Source organism: Falco cherrug, chromosome 15 (assembly GCF_023634085.1).
Source record: "Falco cherrug isolate bFalChe1 chromosome 15, bFalChe1.pri, whole genome shotgun sequence".
NCBI lineage: Eukaryota > Metazoa > Chordata > Aves > Falconiformes > Falconidae > Falco > Falco cherrug.
The window spans coordinates 268351-284579 of NC_073711.1; the positions used below are offsets into that span (position 1 = coordinate 268351).

A 16229-nucleotide genomic window follows, 5' to 3' on the forward strand; every position below is an offset into this window, starting at 1 on the left:
AGCAATGCTCTTGGTGCAGCGGGTGAGAGTGGGAAGAAGCTGAAAGTGACACATGATCCCAAATCTCCCTCGGTTGTCTTTTCCCTGAAAAACCTCCTGGTGACAGAAGGACTGAACAGGACAAGAAGCAGCTTGCACCATCCGTTCATGCTGAAACGAGCCACGCAGGGATCTACCAGGCAGCAGCTCAAGGGATCAAGATGTGGAACTGAATGACACCTCTGAACACAGCTGCTGCCAGCCATCCTCACCCCAGCCCAAACATGCCAGTGAGGATCCTCCAGACAGGAAAGAAGGGTCAGGCACCCAGGAGAAATCGGGGCAAGGTAGCTTGTTTGCGAAAAAGAAGCAACTGACCCATCTGCACATATGAGGGCACAAGTGAGCAAACAAACTAGGGAAATCAGAGGTCAGGAGAAGAGGGGGAAACCTGCTAAAAGACACAAACCGTAAGATGGAAGAAATACTGTATAATGGAGGGAGACCCGGGCAGACGCTAAGACAGAGAGCAGGGTCATACCCAAAGAGAATGAGAGGTGGCTTGGAGCAGGAAGGGGAGGAGTCTTGTGATGCTTGGAGAGAAATGCAACATAAAGGAAACAGGGGAACAAACTATCTGCGGGGATTTCACCATCTTAGGCTAAACTGAAAGAAGGGAAAGAGAAAAGTTCTGCCCCTGAGCACAGTGGCAGGACAGATGCTTCAGAAGATATCAAAAGGGACCTTCTGTGCAATGGGGGAAGGAGATGCACGCGGCTGCACGATGTAGAACAGGAAGGAGTTGGAGATGAGCTGAAGCCTCAACTAAGCACAGATCAGGCATGACCTGAGAATGGGCTTGGCAAGGGAAAAATGATAGTGGCGTGGTACAAGGAGCTGGGAGAAACAGCACATTTTGAGTACTTGAGTGAGAACCGGTCAACAGAGGAGGCACAATGGCCACGAGAAGACAGCCAGCAGGACATAGTAACAGAGATAGTAACCTGCAGCAAAACCAGGTGGAAGAGGCTTGCTTTGAACCAGACGTCAGGAGTTTCCCTATGCTGCAGCTCGGTCCATGGGCCATGTGGTCCATATGGAGGTACCGTCCAGATCACTGGGTTATCCTTAGGTCCATTTCAGATTTCACAAACTGACAAGGCATTTTTACTTGCACACTACAAATAACCCTTACACCAATACAGCTACGAGTATAACAGCAGTTACAGAATGCTGTGCAGGAAGTTTCGTAAATTGTAGCCACATAAGGTAGACGCTCCTGATCTGGCTCTGGTCAAGCTGGGATGAGCACTGGGAACCACAGAACTTGGCCAGCACTCAGTCTATTAGGAAGCAGGTTAAATGAGGCAAAGGAGAAGCTCACAACTCTGCTGAGCTGGGTTCTTGGCACCAAGGTACCTCTGTGACACCTTCACTGTGCTGCAGTGTAAACTTGGCCTGTGATTTTCAAAAATTGAAGATCCATCTTTAAAATGCAGCTCCTTGGACAATAAAACTGTTGTGTCAAACAAGCACACGCACCCCTCACCAATGGTGTTTTGGGTTTTTTCTTCATACCTTTGCTGCTTCGGCACAAGCCAGCAGTACAGAGGGCTTAGGATACAGCTACGAAATGTGGCTTCTGTTTTGGGAGCTCTAACTAAACATGCAATGGACAGTCTTTAAGTTGGGAAAGCTTACAAAAAGCTTAAAACCAAATAAAATACAACACTTCTTTCATTTTTATAGAACTCCTTAGATTTGTATTTTTTATATAGAAATGAGAAATCAGGGGTTAGTCATGCTTTTTACGCTGTCTAAAGGCTTTATTCAGCAGTGCCTCCCCTGTCCATTGAGAGGAGGTTGTGTCCATCTTTTTTCAGATTCTCTGTAGCTGGAAGAAGTTTTTTTGCCAGCCACTGCAGACGAGTTTTCCTAAAAGGCACAACTGGTCCATTTACGTATTCCTTCAGCATGATAATGATTTCAAAACTGCGCCTGCTGGTCTGAACCTTGATTTCATGTTCTAGTTCCCCCTAACAAAATAAATATAACGTTCTTTTCTGTAGCTGCCGCATTGCAACAGGGTCTCCAGGAAGGGATTCTGCATCCAGCCCATCATAAAGAATCACACAGAATTCAAGAGACTATTTTAAGACCAACACGCTCTACACTGATTATACACCTCAGTGGTGAAGATGAGAATGAGGAGTACAATGAAGAGGAAGAGAACTGTAAACCGTTTTTTTCTTTCTTTTACAAGGAAGAAGAATGGTGGGGTTTTTCCAACTTTTGCAATGCACTGCACAAATGATTTCTTAAAATAAGCATTACATTTCTAGAAAAGAGCTGTCAACAAGTTTTTGAAATAGTTTGCCACTAATCTTCAAAATATTGGAGCTGATAGCCACCCCCTGTAGCTGACACAGTCTTTTCTAATTCCTGTGAAATGCCTAGCTGCCTATTTCCATAGTGGTATTATTCCTAAATCTCCGTTTCTTTAAAGAGAGTTTAAAATGGGATCCACCAATCAGGTGATCAGGTCCACAATTCAGATGGTCATCAAAGAGTCTGCAAAATTTCTCAAATTTCAGGTACTTCTTTATGGGAAGCATACTCTTTGCTACTTTAACAGAATGTGTATGTGTAGGTGTAGGTATTTACAAAGAGGCGTTTTGTAAAACGTTAGTTAAAACGTTGACTGTCTCTCACTTAGAGATGAGAGATTCTGAGGGAAGGAATGGATTGCACGTTCCCAGAGAGTGAAAGCGAGAGAACACCCTGCTCCCATGCGTTCCCTCCGTAAATGCCTGTGCTAGTTCTCAGGCGGCCGCAAGCTGCTTTTCACATCCCCCCTGCCCTTCAGGCTGGCTGGCAGGGCTGCCTGTTAGCACTCCCTCACTGCCTTTCAAGCTGCGTAAGCCCCAATCCCATCAACAAGACAAACGGGAGGGCTTTGCTATCCTTATTATCCTCAACGGAGACAGGGAAGGAGCACTCATGTCACCAGCTCTGCTGGCAGGCATCACAGGACAGCAGGTCTGAGCAGAGGGTTTGTGTCAAGCCCTCCCTGGGGACACGTTGATCCCAAAGGTTTCCTTTTGGGTGTCAAAGGGTGATTGCTTAGAAAAGGAGCGCTGAGGATGGCTTTGGAATCATTTAAGATCAACAAAGAGTAGCTTCTGAGTACGTGTTGGGCCTGCAGTTCCGTTGCACTTGGCAAGAGCTGCTGTTAAGGACTCCTTTTCCTGGCCAGAAGCAGAGTTTGTGGGCAGACAAAAACCAACAGAAAATCCAGAACCAACAGAAAATTCTTAAATCCCTTGCTGAGGAATTATCAAAAGCTTGACTCCGTTTAGTGCTTCTGGGTCTGAAGCTGAATTTCAGCAAGCAAAAGCATCTGCGACAACTCTTAGGTTGTGTGTCCTTTTGATGCTGCAAAACATAAATAATGCTACTTGCATGCATCTCAGTTAAATGTACCGTGGCTAGCTTCTTCAACTAGTCTGGAGCTTAAAGGTCAGCTTCAAAATGCTGCCTGGTGTACTTTTTTCTAAACATAGCTTCAGTCCGCTTGGAAGAAAATGCGACTGGCTACACAAGTCTTGATGCAAGGTAGAAACAAAGCCTATTTGTAGCCTAACATGAGCATCAAATAATAATTACCTGATCAACAGACTGACAACCTGGCTGAAGACAATGCTACCAAAGAGGATAAAGTACAGGCTACGATGATACAGTCTTGCTGTGAATACAACCCAGTCAAGTAACTGTCAGGTATGTTCTTTGAAGGTTATGGGAACATTGTAGAGATGTTTGTTTTAAGAAGATAGATACATGCATATGTTTTCCTTTTTTTTTTTTTTTTTCTTTTACAAAAAACTTCTAGTTACATGAAAGACCCCTGGGATCCACGTCCACCATCAAACATTTGTTTTTGTTGTGGAAACCCTGGCCACAATAGAAAGAACTGCCCAACAAAATGGGTCAGTTTGTGGGGCACTTCTGATGCTACCGAACATTTTAGGGTTTTTACCTTGGCATTTATGTGACAAAGACATGAACACTCCCAGTCAGAATTGTTTCTCTTGGGGTGAAATACAGAGGTTATATGGCAATGTTGCAAAGCCCTTCCAAATCCAAGGGAAGCCTGGAATTATGAATTACAGCAAAGCAGTAGTTAAGTCACAGTGCAATTTGATGGCATCACATGAATTTATCAGGACATTTAAGCTTTTGAAAATACTTCAAGGACAAAATGCTTAAAAGTTTTTACAATGGCTGGACAAAAAGTGGGATGATGCAAAAAACAAGGGTTCCTTTTGTCACTTTTCACTAAGCTTGCAGAATGTAACTTATACAGAGATACTATAAAATGGTGCATAGGCACAGCATGTTAACCATAACTGAGGATGTGTGTCATAGGTAAAGCGGTTGATTTGGTAACACATCTGTAGTGAGAATGATGTTGCTGTCTGCTGGGAGAGGGGGGGAAGAGAGTAAGACATTCTGCCCCTCTACGCCTTGCCCTTAACATATTGTTATCATGCCTGAGACAGATATATTTTTTTTTTTAATCTAGGAAGAAGGAGATTGAGTTCAAATCTCTATTCTGTGTGCTGCTTTTTAAAACCCCAGGGCATCTGTCCTTTTTGGAGTAAAATGGTGAGTCTAGCCTATAGCAGGCCAGGGAAAGGCTGCCGAGTACTTCCTTCCCTGCGTTTTCTCCTGCCCTTTTTGACTGTGGCACTGAAGGCCACTGCTGCTTGGGAGCCCCCATCCCTAATACAACAGCCCAACATTCCTGTTGAAGCTGAGTAAGCTTGGTTTTGGTTAGCTAACAAATATGAAGTCGTTCTCCTGAAGCAAGTGGTGGAGTCATAGTATACTACCGCGTGTGGGTTAGTGTCCCACAACCCAGGGGAAAAGTGTCTGAGCTGCAGCAGCTAGCAAACTAGTTGTCCAATACAACAGTTGAAGGGAAAGTCTGGCACTTCCCCTGTTCCAGCCTTGTAGTCCTGCTACTTCTTGTTGTGCGTGGTGAGCATAAGGACCGCTGAGCTGACTGGAATTGGCTGAAATAAGGACTGGTCGAGCTGACCAAACTTTTTTCTAGGTGAGTCTCCCCTAGAAAAAGACCATTACTATAGTCATAGAGCAAACACCCTAAAAATCATTCTTCTTGATTAAGTTTTGTAAGAAATATATATATATAAATATAAAGAAATATTTATAGAACTGTATAGATCTGTGCTAGAAAACCTAGGACATCTACTTACAGGTAGCTCAGTAGAACTCCTTCTTACTGATTCAAAACAATCCATCCAAGACACAAGCTGAGGAAAAACTTCTTCTGTTTTTGAGTCGATTACTGTACTCTGGCAGCAGCACATTGCTGGAGACAGAAGAGGAGAATTAATGTCTTCTGGAAGAATACAGTGTCCAAAAGAAATGCAAACCCAGCATCATTAAATCTGCACCCCAATCCAGAATGTTAACTGTGTCCTCAGCAGCATCAAAACAGGTTTGCAAATGCATGAAATTTATAACTATTGCATGTATTGTTGCGATGACATAATGAAAATAAAAGGCATACCCAGTGACTAATGTTCACTCTGATTGAATACTTATTTCCATTGAATTTTAAACTCATTGGGTAAAAAAACTTGCTCAAGTTTTTTTTTTTTTCCTGGAAAGGATCCCTTTAGCAAGTGTTGTGACCATTCCTTAAATGGTTTTCAGTTCATCGGTTCCCCTAAAGAATTCTCCAGTTAACCTCATTCTATTATGCACGGGTGAAATATTTTTTTTCCTTCCTAGCCTGAAGTTTTCTTTTAACCTAAACGTAGATAGCTTAAATTGATATCACCTAGGCTCTTTTATCTTTATGCTACTCTTTTCCAATAGCCATGATGTTTTGTTTGCCTCTCAGATGGGAAAAGTGTGTGGTTGTAGAATGGTAGTGCATTTTTGTCTGTGGGGCATATTGGAACCCCACGGTTACAGCTCTGAACGTTAAAGCTTGATCTGTTCACGCATTCCTGCTTGGCAGCATTTAATCCTGGCACAGAAAGGGAATTCTGAAGTCCCTGCGTAGGTGATACTCAGTTCAGTTGAGTAGCTTAGCAGCAGGCTACTTCTAGATCTAACAAAAAAGAGTGAACAGAATAGTGATTTGAATTTGAAAAAAACAAGGGACGGACACACACCAGAATACAGTAATATTACCCAGAAATCCTGTGTCTTTGCATCTCACGTACATTCTCATTGTTTCTTCACTCCTTTCCTGTTTGCACAGGTGAAATGGATCAGCACTTCATCTGGCAAGTTGTTTTTCTTCCCTTCCTCCTGAAGGGGAGGCAACTCCCTGAAACTCCTGGAGAGCAGACAGAGATAAGGAGCATTAGATGCAGGAGCTGGAGCAATATCAGAAGACTGAGGCCTATGAAGTCTTTAGCAGGAGAGCACAAGACAGACAAAAAGGCAAATCACACAGACAAGGTATTGAACGGGACAAAGAGATGTGCCTGGAACAACAGAAGATTCCCAGCTGGCTGTGCAGACTGACTCTCATTTACAGCCTTTGATTTAAAGGCTTGTTAAAATGTGGATGCTCATCTCAGGGAGCTCACCTGTGGGCATGAAACAGAACATTTTTATTCCCGCAGATCCAGGTTTCATAAACATGGCATATAGCAATATACACTAGAAACAGCAATTGTCATCAGCAGTGGCCAAACCATTGTTAATTGTTCTCCATTGTTCTGTTATTGCTTGTTAAAGACAATGTGTTTTGAATTAGGAAATTTAAAGTGCTGAAGCAGCTAAAGTGGCAGAACCAGGCCTCGTCCCCAGTATAGCCCTAATCCAAGCCTGGTTTAACACCCAGTCCAGTTAATCAGTGGGAGAACAGAGAAACAACAGATCATCCATTTGTGCACACAGGTGCACAATTTCTAGAAAAATTAGTAGATGTGACTAGGAATTGCTTGTTCAAAGACTAAGTGTGCTTGAAGGAGTGTGTGAGTTAAAGCTGGCAGAGATCACGATCCGAGGAGGAGCCTGGAACCCAGGCAGAGACTGGAACCGAATAGATCAGTCAGCTGGGACAGGGTCAGGTGAGGGATTTGCAGAACTGACACGACCAAAGGAAACTTCTAAAAACTTCGGACACTGACTAATGATTTGGTAAGTGTATATAAGCCGTGCTGTATCCCTTTGCTCTGCCACTCGCTGGGGTGGTAGCCCAGCTCTGAGTTGTGATTAAAGCAAACCAAATTTAACAAAGTTGTGATTATACCAAACCAAAGCTGCCGGCAACTAGGTGAAATCACCTGATGAGACTTGGACATGGGTAATTCCAGACACAGACCTGAAAGTGCTCTTGCATTTAAATTTTAAAAATCGCAGACTGGTGAGGAAGGTAATCAATTTGATAAGAATGGAAAATAGACCCAGCATTGGAAGGGGGGCAGCCCTTGCTGAGGTTTTAGAGAACTGGGAAAAGATACCCCTGGCACAGGCTTTGCTGAAATGAAAATTCATTATTTTGTGCCAGGAGGAATGGCCATTCCTGACTCGTACTAGAGGAGGACCCATGGATGTGTGGCCTCCTAGAGGAACTTCTAAGCCTCATAAAACAAAAAAATTTTGAGAATAATTTTAGAAGACTTTGGCAGCCAGGATATTGATTATTGGTATATTCGGTATAATTTGGCACAGCAAAGACATGAATCACCTAGAAGAAGGGTCCTAGCTAATGCAACTGCAAATTATTTTTTTTATTTGTTAGTTGTTTAACTTATTCTCACCCTCACATACCCTTCCCCTGAGTCGTTTGCCTCAGTATCATGTGTATTCTGTGTATTAGTTAATAACTGTTAACTCGTTATTTTGCCCCTTCCAAATCTTTCATCTTTGTGCATTACATGCCCAAAATGTGGGTGAAAGGACAGGATAGAGGCTTTTCTATAGGCTTGCTTTCCAACTAATCACCACCAACAGAGAGAGGAACAAACTCCAAAGCAGGGAACATCTTGAGGTTTGCCTGTGGCACACTGTGAGCTCACAGGAATGACTTAATTGCCACTCATCCTCTTGGCTTCATACTACTACTATAGCAACCTCTGGACAACACTTTTCTTATGGTACATACGCACAACTGTTCCAGTACTTCTAATCTCTCCCCAGATCAGCATGTCCCTGACATCAAGTTAGTTTCAGTTTCCCTTCTGGAATTTAACTACTACTTTTAATTAAACAAGGACCTCACAGATGAAGACAAACTACAAGAAGGAATGTCAAATGCATCTATCAAAAAATAAAACCCCAAGCCACTTTCTTGTCAAACTTTAGTTCCTTCATGTTTTACTCACCAAGAATCAGTGCGGGATGGCACACAACGTATAGTATAAAGCAGTAAGCATAATGCCTTCAAAGACACCATGTACTCCCAGAGGAGTACAATGTCACTTTTCTGACTCACAAGGGAGAAAATGAATTGTGGCCGCTGAACATCCAGCATTCAGAAAAAGACGGAATGCAGCACCAGCCTGCGGACGGGGCTGGCTGAGCTGGAGGGACGCGTGCTGCTCTCTGTACACGAGGCCAGCCAGCTCTCCCCAGCCAGCTGCGTGCAGCTGTGCAACACAGGAGAAAACCAGAGGCACTCAAGAGATGAAAATGGCAAATGGATGAAAATTTGTGCAATGAATGCAAATTGTGCAATGAATGCAAAAAATCTGAGGAGGTAAGGCATACTTCAAGGACAAAACTCCATGCTTTTGCTCCGGTGAGAACTTACTGCTATTTCATCTCCCCTCCTCAGGCTTCTGCTCAGCGTTTCCAGCAGGATCAGAGGGCTCATTCTGCAGCTGCCGAACCTGGGACAACTCCTCTGCCCCATGTGGGTTATTCACTGACTGTCAAGTTCCACCACCGAACGAGCTCGTCTGAAAAAGCCCAGAACAGCAAAACCCTTGAACCGTCGATGCCCTGCCTGGCAGCCACCCTGACAGCGGCAGCTGCATTTTACCCGAAAAAAGCCTCCTGCAGCATGTGCGCTCCCGTGAGGGGCCCGTTCTCTCTAATCCCCCCCGGAGCAGTCTCCCCCCGTGCCCGGCCGACCCCCCCCTGCCGCGGGGGCTCCGCAGGCGCCGCTCCCTGCCCGCACCGGGGCTACCGGCACCCGCGCCAAGGCAGCGCCCGGCGCACCGGGCCCGGCTGAGCCGTCACGGCAGGGCCGGGGGCGGGGGGCTGCGGGCCCGGCTGCGGGGGGCAGCTGCGCGGGGCGAGCGGGGCAGCGGCAGGCTCGGGGGAGCTCTGGGGAGGCGCCAGCCGCCGCCGCCGCCGCCCCCCCCCCCCCCCCCCCCCCCCGGCTCTCGGGGCCCCCGGGCCGCCCCCCCCGGGGCCGCGGCGGAAGGAGCCCCCCCTCGGGCCCGCTCGCCGCCCCCGCCGGGCTCGCCCCCCGCAGCAAAGCGCCCCCGGCGCCGCTCCGGCCCGCAGCGCCGCCAGCCCCCGGCACGGCCCGGGGAGCGCGGCCGCAGCCGAGTGCCGGCAGCCGGCACCGCCCGGCGCTCCCGACACGGCGCGGCCGCCCCCCGGCAGCGCTGCCCCCGGGCCCCCAGCGCGGCTCCGGCCCCCCCGGCCCCGCTCCCCGCCCCGCCCCGGCCCGGGCCCCGCCGCCCCCCCGGCGCTCTCCCCCGCGCCCGCCGCTCGCCGCCCCGGCCCCCGCTCACCTGCCCCGGCGCGGGCGCGGCCCGGCGGCGCTCAGCGGCCGCTCCGCTCCCCGCCCCGGCCCCGCCGCCGGCAGCCGCCCCGCTACAGGGAGGGGCCGCCGCCGCCGGCCCCGCTGCCCGCCCCGGGGTCCCCTCGCCCCGGGGTCCCCCCGCCCCGGCCCTCAGCCGGAGCCCCGCGGGGAAAGGGGCCCTGGCCCGACCCCTCCCCCGGGCTCCCTCGCAGCCCCCCGCCCGGCGCTGCGGCGAATGAAGAGACGGGACGCAGCTTGATGCAAGCAAGTGCCCATTTATTAGTGATTTTCTTACAATTATATATGTTTCTGCCTTCTACATATTACACACTGATTGGTTAAATCTTAAGCGTAAAAAACACTGATTGGTCAATATTTAAGGCACACCGTTAGAACAACAGGTACTTACTAGTTTATCTTGACCTAGCAATAATTTTTATTCCAAGGTTAGGGAGTTTCTACGCGGCTTTCTTAATTACATATTGGCGCCATCCGTTCCCTTATCTGGCTACTTGTTTCTCTGTCCGTCTGGTTGCCTCCTCAACTGTGCTGGCTCAGGGGTCTGCAGTTAGCTTGTTCCTTTGCTCCCAGGGCTTGTGCCCTACAAGTTCTAACAAGTCTCTATTCATCAGGCTATCAGTACTTGGACTCTTGTCCTTGAGGCCTTGTCCTACACGGCGCCGAGGGGGCGCGGACGCAGCCGGGGGCGGCGGCGGGGAGCGAGCCCCGGGAGCGAGCCTGCTGCGGGGCTGGAGGCCCCCGCGCCCCCCCTGCCCCGGGACGCCTCGGCCGTCGTTCCCCGAGCCGCGCTCGCCGTTCCGGGGGGCTTGGCGACGCTCCCCTCCGTGCCCGCGCCGGGACGGGCTCCCCAGGGCACGGACGCCCCCGGCCCCAGACCTGCCCCCCCCCCCCCCCCCGGCGTGTGGGCACATGAAGGAGACCCCAGCGGGGCGCGGAGGGGCTGGGGCGGGTGCGGGGCGGGTGCGGGGCAGGGGGAGCTGAGCTGAAGGGGGCGCTGGGCGAGCGGGGCCGCTCGGAACGCGGCGCGTCCTCTCGCAGCCCGAGCGGGCTGGACTCTGAACGCCGCTGTCACGGCTGCTCGTTGCGGGTTTGCACACGTGCCTGGCACAAAAGCAAACGCTCCGGCTGGTGCTGGAAAATGCCTTATCCCTTCCGTAGCTGTTCCGCCTGGGACAGAGTTAATTTCCCCCTGGTAGCTGGCACAGACCTGTGATTTGCTGTGGGACGAGCCCCAGGCTAGTAACACGCTGTTGCGTGCTGCCCGGCAGCGCCCTCGCACCAGCGAGAGGGCTGGGGGCACCGGAGGCTGGGAGGGGACACGGCCGGGACAGCTGACCCACTGGCCAAAGGGCTGTGCCATACCTTATTTCATGCTCAGTGTATAAACCGGGGGAAAGCTGGCCAGGGGGCCGTGCTCGGGAGCCGGCTGGGCAGCAGTTAGTAGGGGGCGAGCAACTGCGTTGTGCATCACTTGTATACTCTAATTCTTTTCTTATTCCACTTCCTTTTCTGTCCTGTTAAACTGTCTTTATCTCAACCCACAGATTTGACACCAGCAACACTCCGCCACCACCCCCCCAGTTCTATCCCCCAACCCGCTGGGGTGGGGGGGCATGGGGCAGGACAAAATGAGCCAAAGTGCCACCTGTGTGGTATTTAGCTGCTTGCCAGGTTCAACCACACCACCGCCCTTGCAGCACCGCTCAGGGAGATAACCCCATGAGGCCGCAGGACGAGGCTGTACCATCATCAGAATCCAGGCTTACGGATCCACCGCAACAGCCACAGCCCTTGTGCTGCTGCTGCATGTCTTGCTCGCTTGGTCAATAAAGCCCAAAGTGTAAAACTTCAAAGAGCAAAATGAAAAATAAAGAACAAATCTCGGTAATTCACTTTCTACTAAAAAAAGTGTGGGTATGTTTATGTGCATCCAATAAAAATACTTACAGTGTGGAAGTGTTTGATTTTTGTTTTGCATTATTGGAACTTGCATAGCTGTGAACTGGTACTATTAAATTACCCATCTCCAAAATACAGTTATAATTTGACTAGGGTGGGGGTTTTTGTTACATAATTGGGAGTGACATCTGGCCAGCTGTGCTGCCCAAGAGAGATGCTACTGATCTGCCAGGGAAATGTGCCATTGCAAGAAGGAGACAAACAAAGTACTTCGGAGCACTCCTTCAAAATATTGGGGAAAATCCCATAACATTCAGCTGCACCTTTTTAAACATTGATGCCAAAATGGCACAGAGTAACGGCTCCGAGACAAATTTTGTCTGTAAGTAGCAGCTGGTTCACACCGGACAAACTAGCCCCAAAGTTTTCAGTGAAAAGTCAGGTAATTTATAGTTTTCATGAGAGGTTACAACATCTTTACATACGTATTCGTTTGATTTCTACATCGAATCATTCTATTCATAATAGGTGGGATCTAGGTGGAGTAAACCTTTCAATTTTCTTTGTTCAACGATCTCTTGACTCAGGGTCTCCTTATCTCCTTCAGGTGCTCACCTTACCTTTTCTAGTTATTCAGAGTACATTCCTTTAACATGGTCAGTGGAACCTTTTCTAATTATTCAGACTACATTCCTTAACTTTAACACCGTCAGTGGAACGGAACAGGCCAGCCATGCCGTCTTCACCTTATCTCAACACAAAGTTTTTCATCTTACCTCACACAAACGGAGCATCACCCAGAGCATTGTACCAAACCCATCCTGACTGATCTTTTTAAGACCTTGCTCTGTTTCAACATTGAGAACAAACCCCTAACTGCTTAGGGACACCTAATAAATTACGTGCTACCCCCCCACTCGACCCCACCCCCCAATCGACCCCACACCCCGACTCGACCCCACAACCCCAACTGACTCCAGCCCCTACACTTGACACCACCCCACACTCGACCTTAATCACCAAATCGACCCCACCCCCCCACTCGTCCCCACCCCTCGAATCGACCCAACCCACCGACTCGACCCCACCCCTCACTGGACACCACCCCCGACTCAACCCAACTCCACAACTCGACCCCACATCCCCACTCGAACCCACCCCCCGACTCCACCACACCCCCGACTTGACCCCTCCCCCCCATTCGACCCCACGTGCCCACTCGACCCCGACCCCTACTTGACCCCACCCCCCCATTCGACCCCACCCCCCCAACAGGACCCCTCCCCCCCACTCGACCCATCTCCCCCACTCGACCCTAACCCTAACCCTGACCCTAACCCTGACCCTAACCCTAACCTAACCCTAACCCTAACCTTAACTCTAACCCTAACCTAACCTAACCCTGACCCTAACCTAACCCTAACCCTAACCTAACCCTAACCCTAACCCTAACCTAACCCCAGCCCTAACCCTAACCCTGACCCTGACCCTAACTCTAACCAACCCTAAACCCTTCTGCAGTACCCAATTTCTGTCGCTAGATGGCAGCAGCGCCCCACCAGCCCTGTGCTGAGCACCGGCCGGGCGAGCACTGGGCGGGATCTCAGCCCAGTTTACACCACCGGACCCCGGGAGCGCTCGCTGCGGCTGCGGGGTTCCCTTCGCTCTGCCCTTTGCCCACTCGCAGCCCGGGCATTAATGCTTATTGCCTCCGTATGCAAAAGCACCCACGTGGCTCAAGCTGTTAAATGCTTTCTGCATGACGCATTCCATTTTGCTGTGGGAAACAGGGGTGCATTTGCTCTGTTTGCATTTGGAAGCACGTTAGTAACAGCGATTTTAAATATATTTTATTGAAATAGAAGCGATTTTGCAGGAGTGCACTTTATGAGTAGGACAAAGCGACTGCTGTGAATGTGTGGCTTGAGAAAAGCTCATACAAGTTTTCCCCTGCACAAGTAAGCCATTAGGAGCTGCTGCACGGTTTAACCTCTTGAGCCCATAGCCGTTCCGTGTGAGGGAAAAGTGAAGCGTTACCGGAATGAAGGGGTGCGGAGTACGCGGCAGGGCTGGAAGGTGGGACAAGGGAGCGGGGTCTTTCCTCCGCCTGCCTCTCCCCGCCCCCCCCTCCCCCAGGCAGCCGCTGTGGGCACAGCCCGCGCCCCGCGGGCGGCCTCCGCAGAGCCCCGGGGGCCGGCAGGCCGAGGGGAGCCCGCGGCGGCACCGAGCCCCTGCCCGCCCCGGCGCGGAACGGCAGCCGCAGTCCCTCCTCGGCCGGCTCCGAGCCGCGCTGCCCGGCGGGGCGGGGGCGGGGCCGGCGGGCGGGGGCGGGGGCCGGGCCGGGGGGGGGCGGTGGGCGGGCCGTGGGCGTGGGCGCGGGCGCGGGCGGGGGCGTGGGCGGGGCCGGGGCGGGAGGGCGGGGGCGGGGCCGGCGGGCGGGGGCGGGGCCGGCGGGCGGGGGCGGGGGCGGGGCCGGGGCGGGAGGGCGGGGGCGGGCCTGGCCGGCCCCGGAAGGTGGGTTCATTTCCGGCCCGCGCGGCACCCTGGGGCGGCTGTGGCGGAGCGGGGCCTTCGCCGGGAGCCTGGAAGACTTTCGGGCCGGGGCGTGCGCCGGCGCGCTGGGTGAGCGGTCGGGCTGTGGGCGGCCGGGGACCGGTGGGCGAGCCCGGGCGCGGCCGTCGGGCAGCGGCCGCCTGGGGGGGACGTGGCGGGCCGGCGCTCGGCCGCGGCAGGGAGCGCCTGGTGCCGGCGGTGGACGGGCTGAGGCGGGCGGCCCGGCCCGGGACCGGCGGGGCTGCCGGCGGTTCTCGTCTCCCCGGCAGTGGCGGCGGTCAGCGGGCTGCTCACGGTGCTGCCTTTTTTTTTTTTCTCGGAGCTGCACCGCTACCTCAGCGAGGAGGCGAGGAGCGGCGGCGGGGCGGCCCCGGTGCTCCCTTGTGGCAGCGGGGCCCGGGAGGGGGGTCGGCCCGCGGCGCCCTGCCGCCCCCCCGCCGCCTCCGGGCAGCCGCTGCAGCCGCCGCAGCTCTGCGCGGGGCTTTGTCTTTCCCCCAGCCGCTGGCCGGGCCGTGGCAGCGGGCTGGGGCCGCAGAGGCTGCCTTGGGGCCTGCGGTAACGCTGTCGCAGGGGGGCGGCTCAGGAGCCTGTTCAGCCCCTGCGAGCGGGCAAGGGAAGGAGAAGCAAGCCGCCGGCGGAATCCCCACCCCTCGCCCCCGAGTGCTGATTTCTCTAAAAAGTATTGCAAAGGGCAAGCGTTTAACTGCCGGGGAGGGTTGGGAGGCAGCAGCTCAGGTGTCTCGCTGATCCTGTGTCATGACAGTCAGCTCCTGGGCCGGAGCAGCCGAGGGGAAGAGGCCTTTGGATTTGCTTCCCAGTGAAACGGGGCTCTTTTGTTTTTCCTTTGTACTTAGGTTCGTCTGGAATTGTATGTTGACAAATCAAGGGGAGCTAAACGGAAGGTCAATCTAGATGTTACTTTTCCACATGTGCCTTGTGCTTGTGAGTCAGACTGCTGCCTGTGAAGGGATAACTTTTGTACTTAGGGGTAGGGACATGCATGACTTCTGCCTACTAGATGCTTTAATCACTCCTACCATCATGCAGATGATTGTTCCTGAGTTGTCAAGGAAGTTGGTAGTAAAGACAGTAGCAACAGCATAGGAGGCAGTAAGATTTTCACTGCTTCAGCCTCATATTTGATGTCCTACACTAAAAGCATAAAGAAAATCTGAGATAAAGTGATAAATTGTGTGCAATTACATAGATGAACTGAAAACTTAAAGCCAACACAGGAAAACACAAAGTGGTATGCATTTTTCAAAGAAAAGACAAGGTTTGAGTCTGAAATATGGACTCTTGCTTATAATTTTGGTTAAAAGCCATAGAAAATAGGCTAAGGGAGAGGAAAGAATTGCCTATTTCAGCATTTGTAATCTGTCAAGGTGTTAGGAAAATTAACACTACCACAGAATATACAAAAGAAAGACATAATATTTTAGCTTGGTGACTCCATAAACTGCCTGATTCCACATATGTGCTCCTATTTGCTTCTTAAGATGTTATTTTCTTTAAGATGGCTACAATGATGTCTGTGTTATCACTTCATTCACAGTGCATTTCTTCAGAATATGCTCATTTGGAAAAAGAAAGTCATTACCAATTTGTATCTTTCCTGGTGGCTGATCTCACAGCTCTTAAATCACATTGAAGGAAGAATGTGAATCTTCAGACTTGTTTGCAGAATGGGGTGGGGGTGTGTGTCTTTCCTTTGATATTTGGAGGCATAGCAACAGATTACTCTCCTCAAGAACATTCAGAAAATGGTTTTACTTAAGTGATCTATGATCACTCAACTCAACAAAGTAAAAAACCCTAGTGCCACAAGCCTCTAAATACATATGCATGTAACTGCATTTGAGCGCACTGTTAAAACCAGTGGTCCTACCTCTAAATATAAAAGTTAAGGAGGAAGAGAAGTTTGTGGTGCAGAGGGTGCGAACTCATAAGGGTGTTCCTACAGATTCTGTATATGGGAGAAGTGTGTTTTATTTAAATGCGTCTGGACAATAAAACTGTAGTAAAACCA

At 51.0% G+C, this 16229-nt stretch overlaps 1 protein-coding gene and 1 long non-coding RNA gene across 5 annotated transcripts in view; one reads left to right on the forward strand and one right to left on the reverse strand.

Annotated features, from left to right (window-relative positions):
• LOC106631690 (BCL-6 corepressor-like protein 1) overlaps positions 1-9157 on the reverse strand; it is a 33127-nt gene extending 23970 nt beyond the window's left edge. Inside the window, exons 1-4 of one of the 4 annotated variants that reach the window (XM_055727587.1) lie at positions 8783-9157; positions 6208-6355; positions 5259-5374; positions 4016-5106 (exon numbers count right to left, since the gene is read on the reverse strand). In XM_055727587.1, coding sequence (XP_055583562.1) covers positions 4016-4023 — 8 coding nt within the window. In that variant the 5' untranslated portion in view covers positions 4024-5106; positions 5259-5374; positions 6208-6355; positions 8783-9157. The remainder of the gene's footprint in view (positions 1-4015; positions 5107-5258; positions 5375-6207; positions 6356-8782) is intronic. The other 3 variants (XM_055727589.1, XM_055727590.1, XM_055727588.1) reach the window with 3 other exon arrangements.
• A 4985-nt stretch (positions 9158-14142) lies between these two features.
• Positions 14143-16229, forward strand: LOC129737425 (uncharacterized). The gene is made up of 2 exons (XR_008735260.1): positions 14143-14269; positions 15055-16229. It is a non-coding gene; the product is annotated as an uncharacterized LOC129737425 (long non-coding RNA).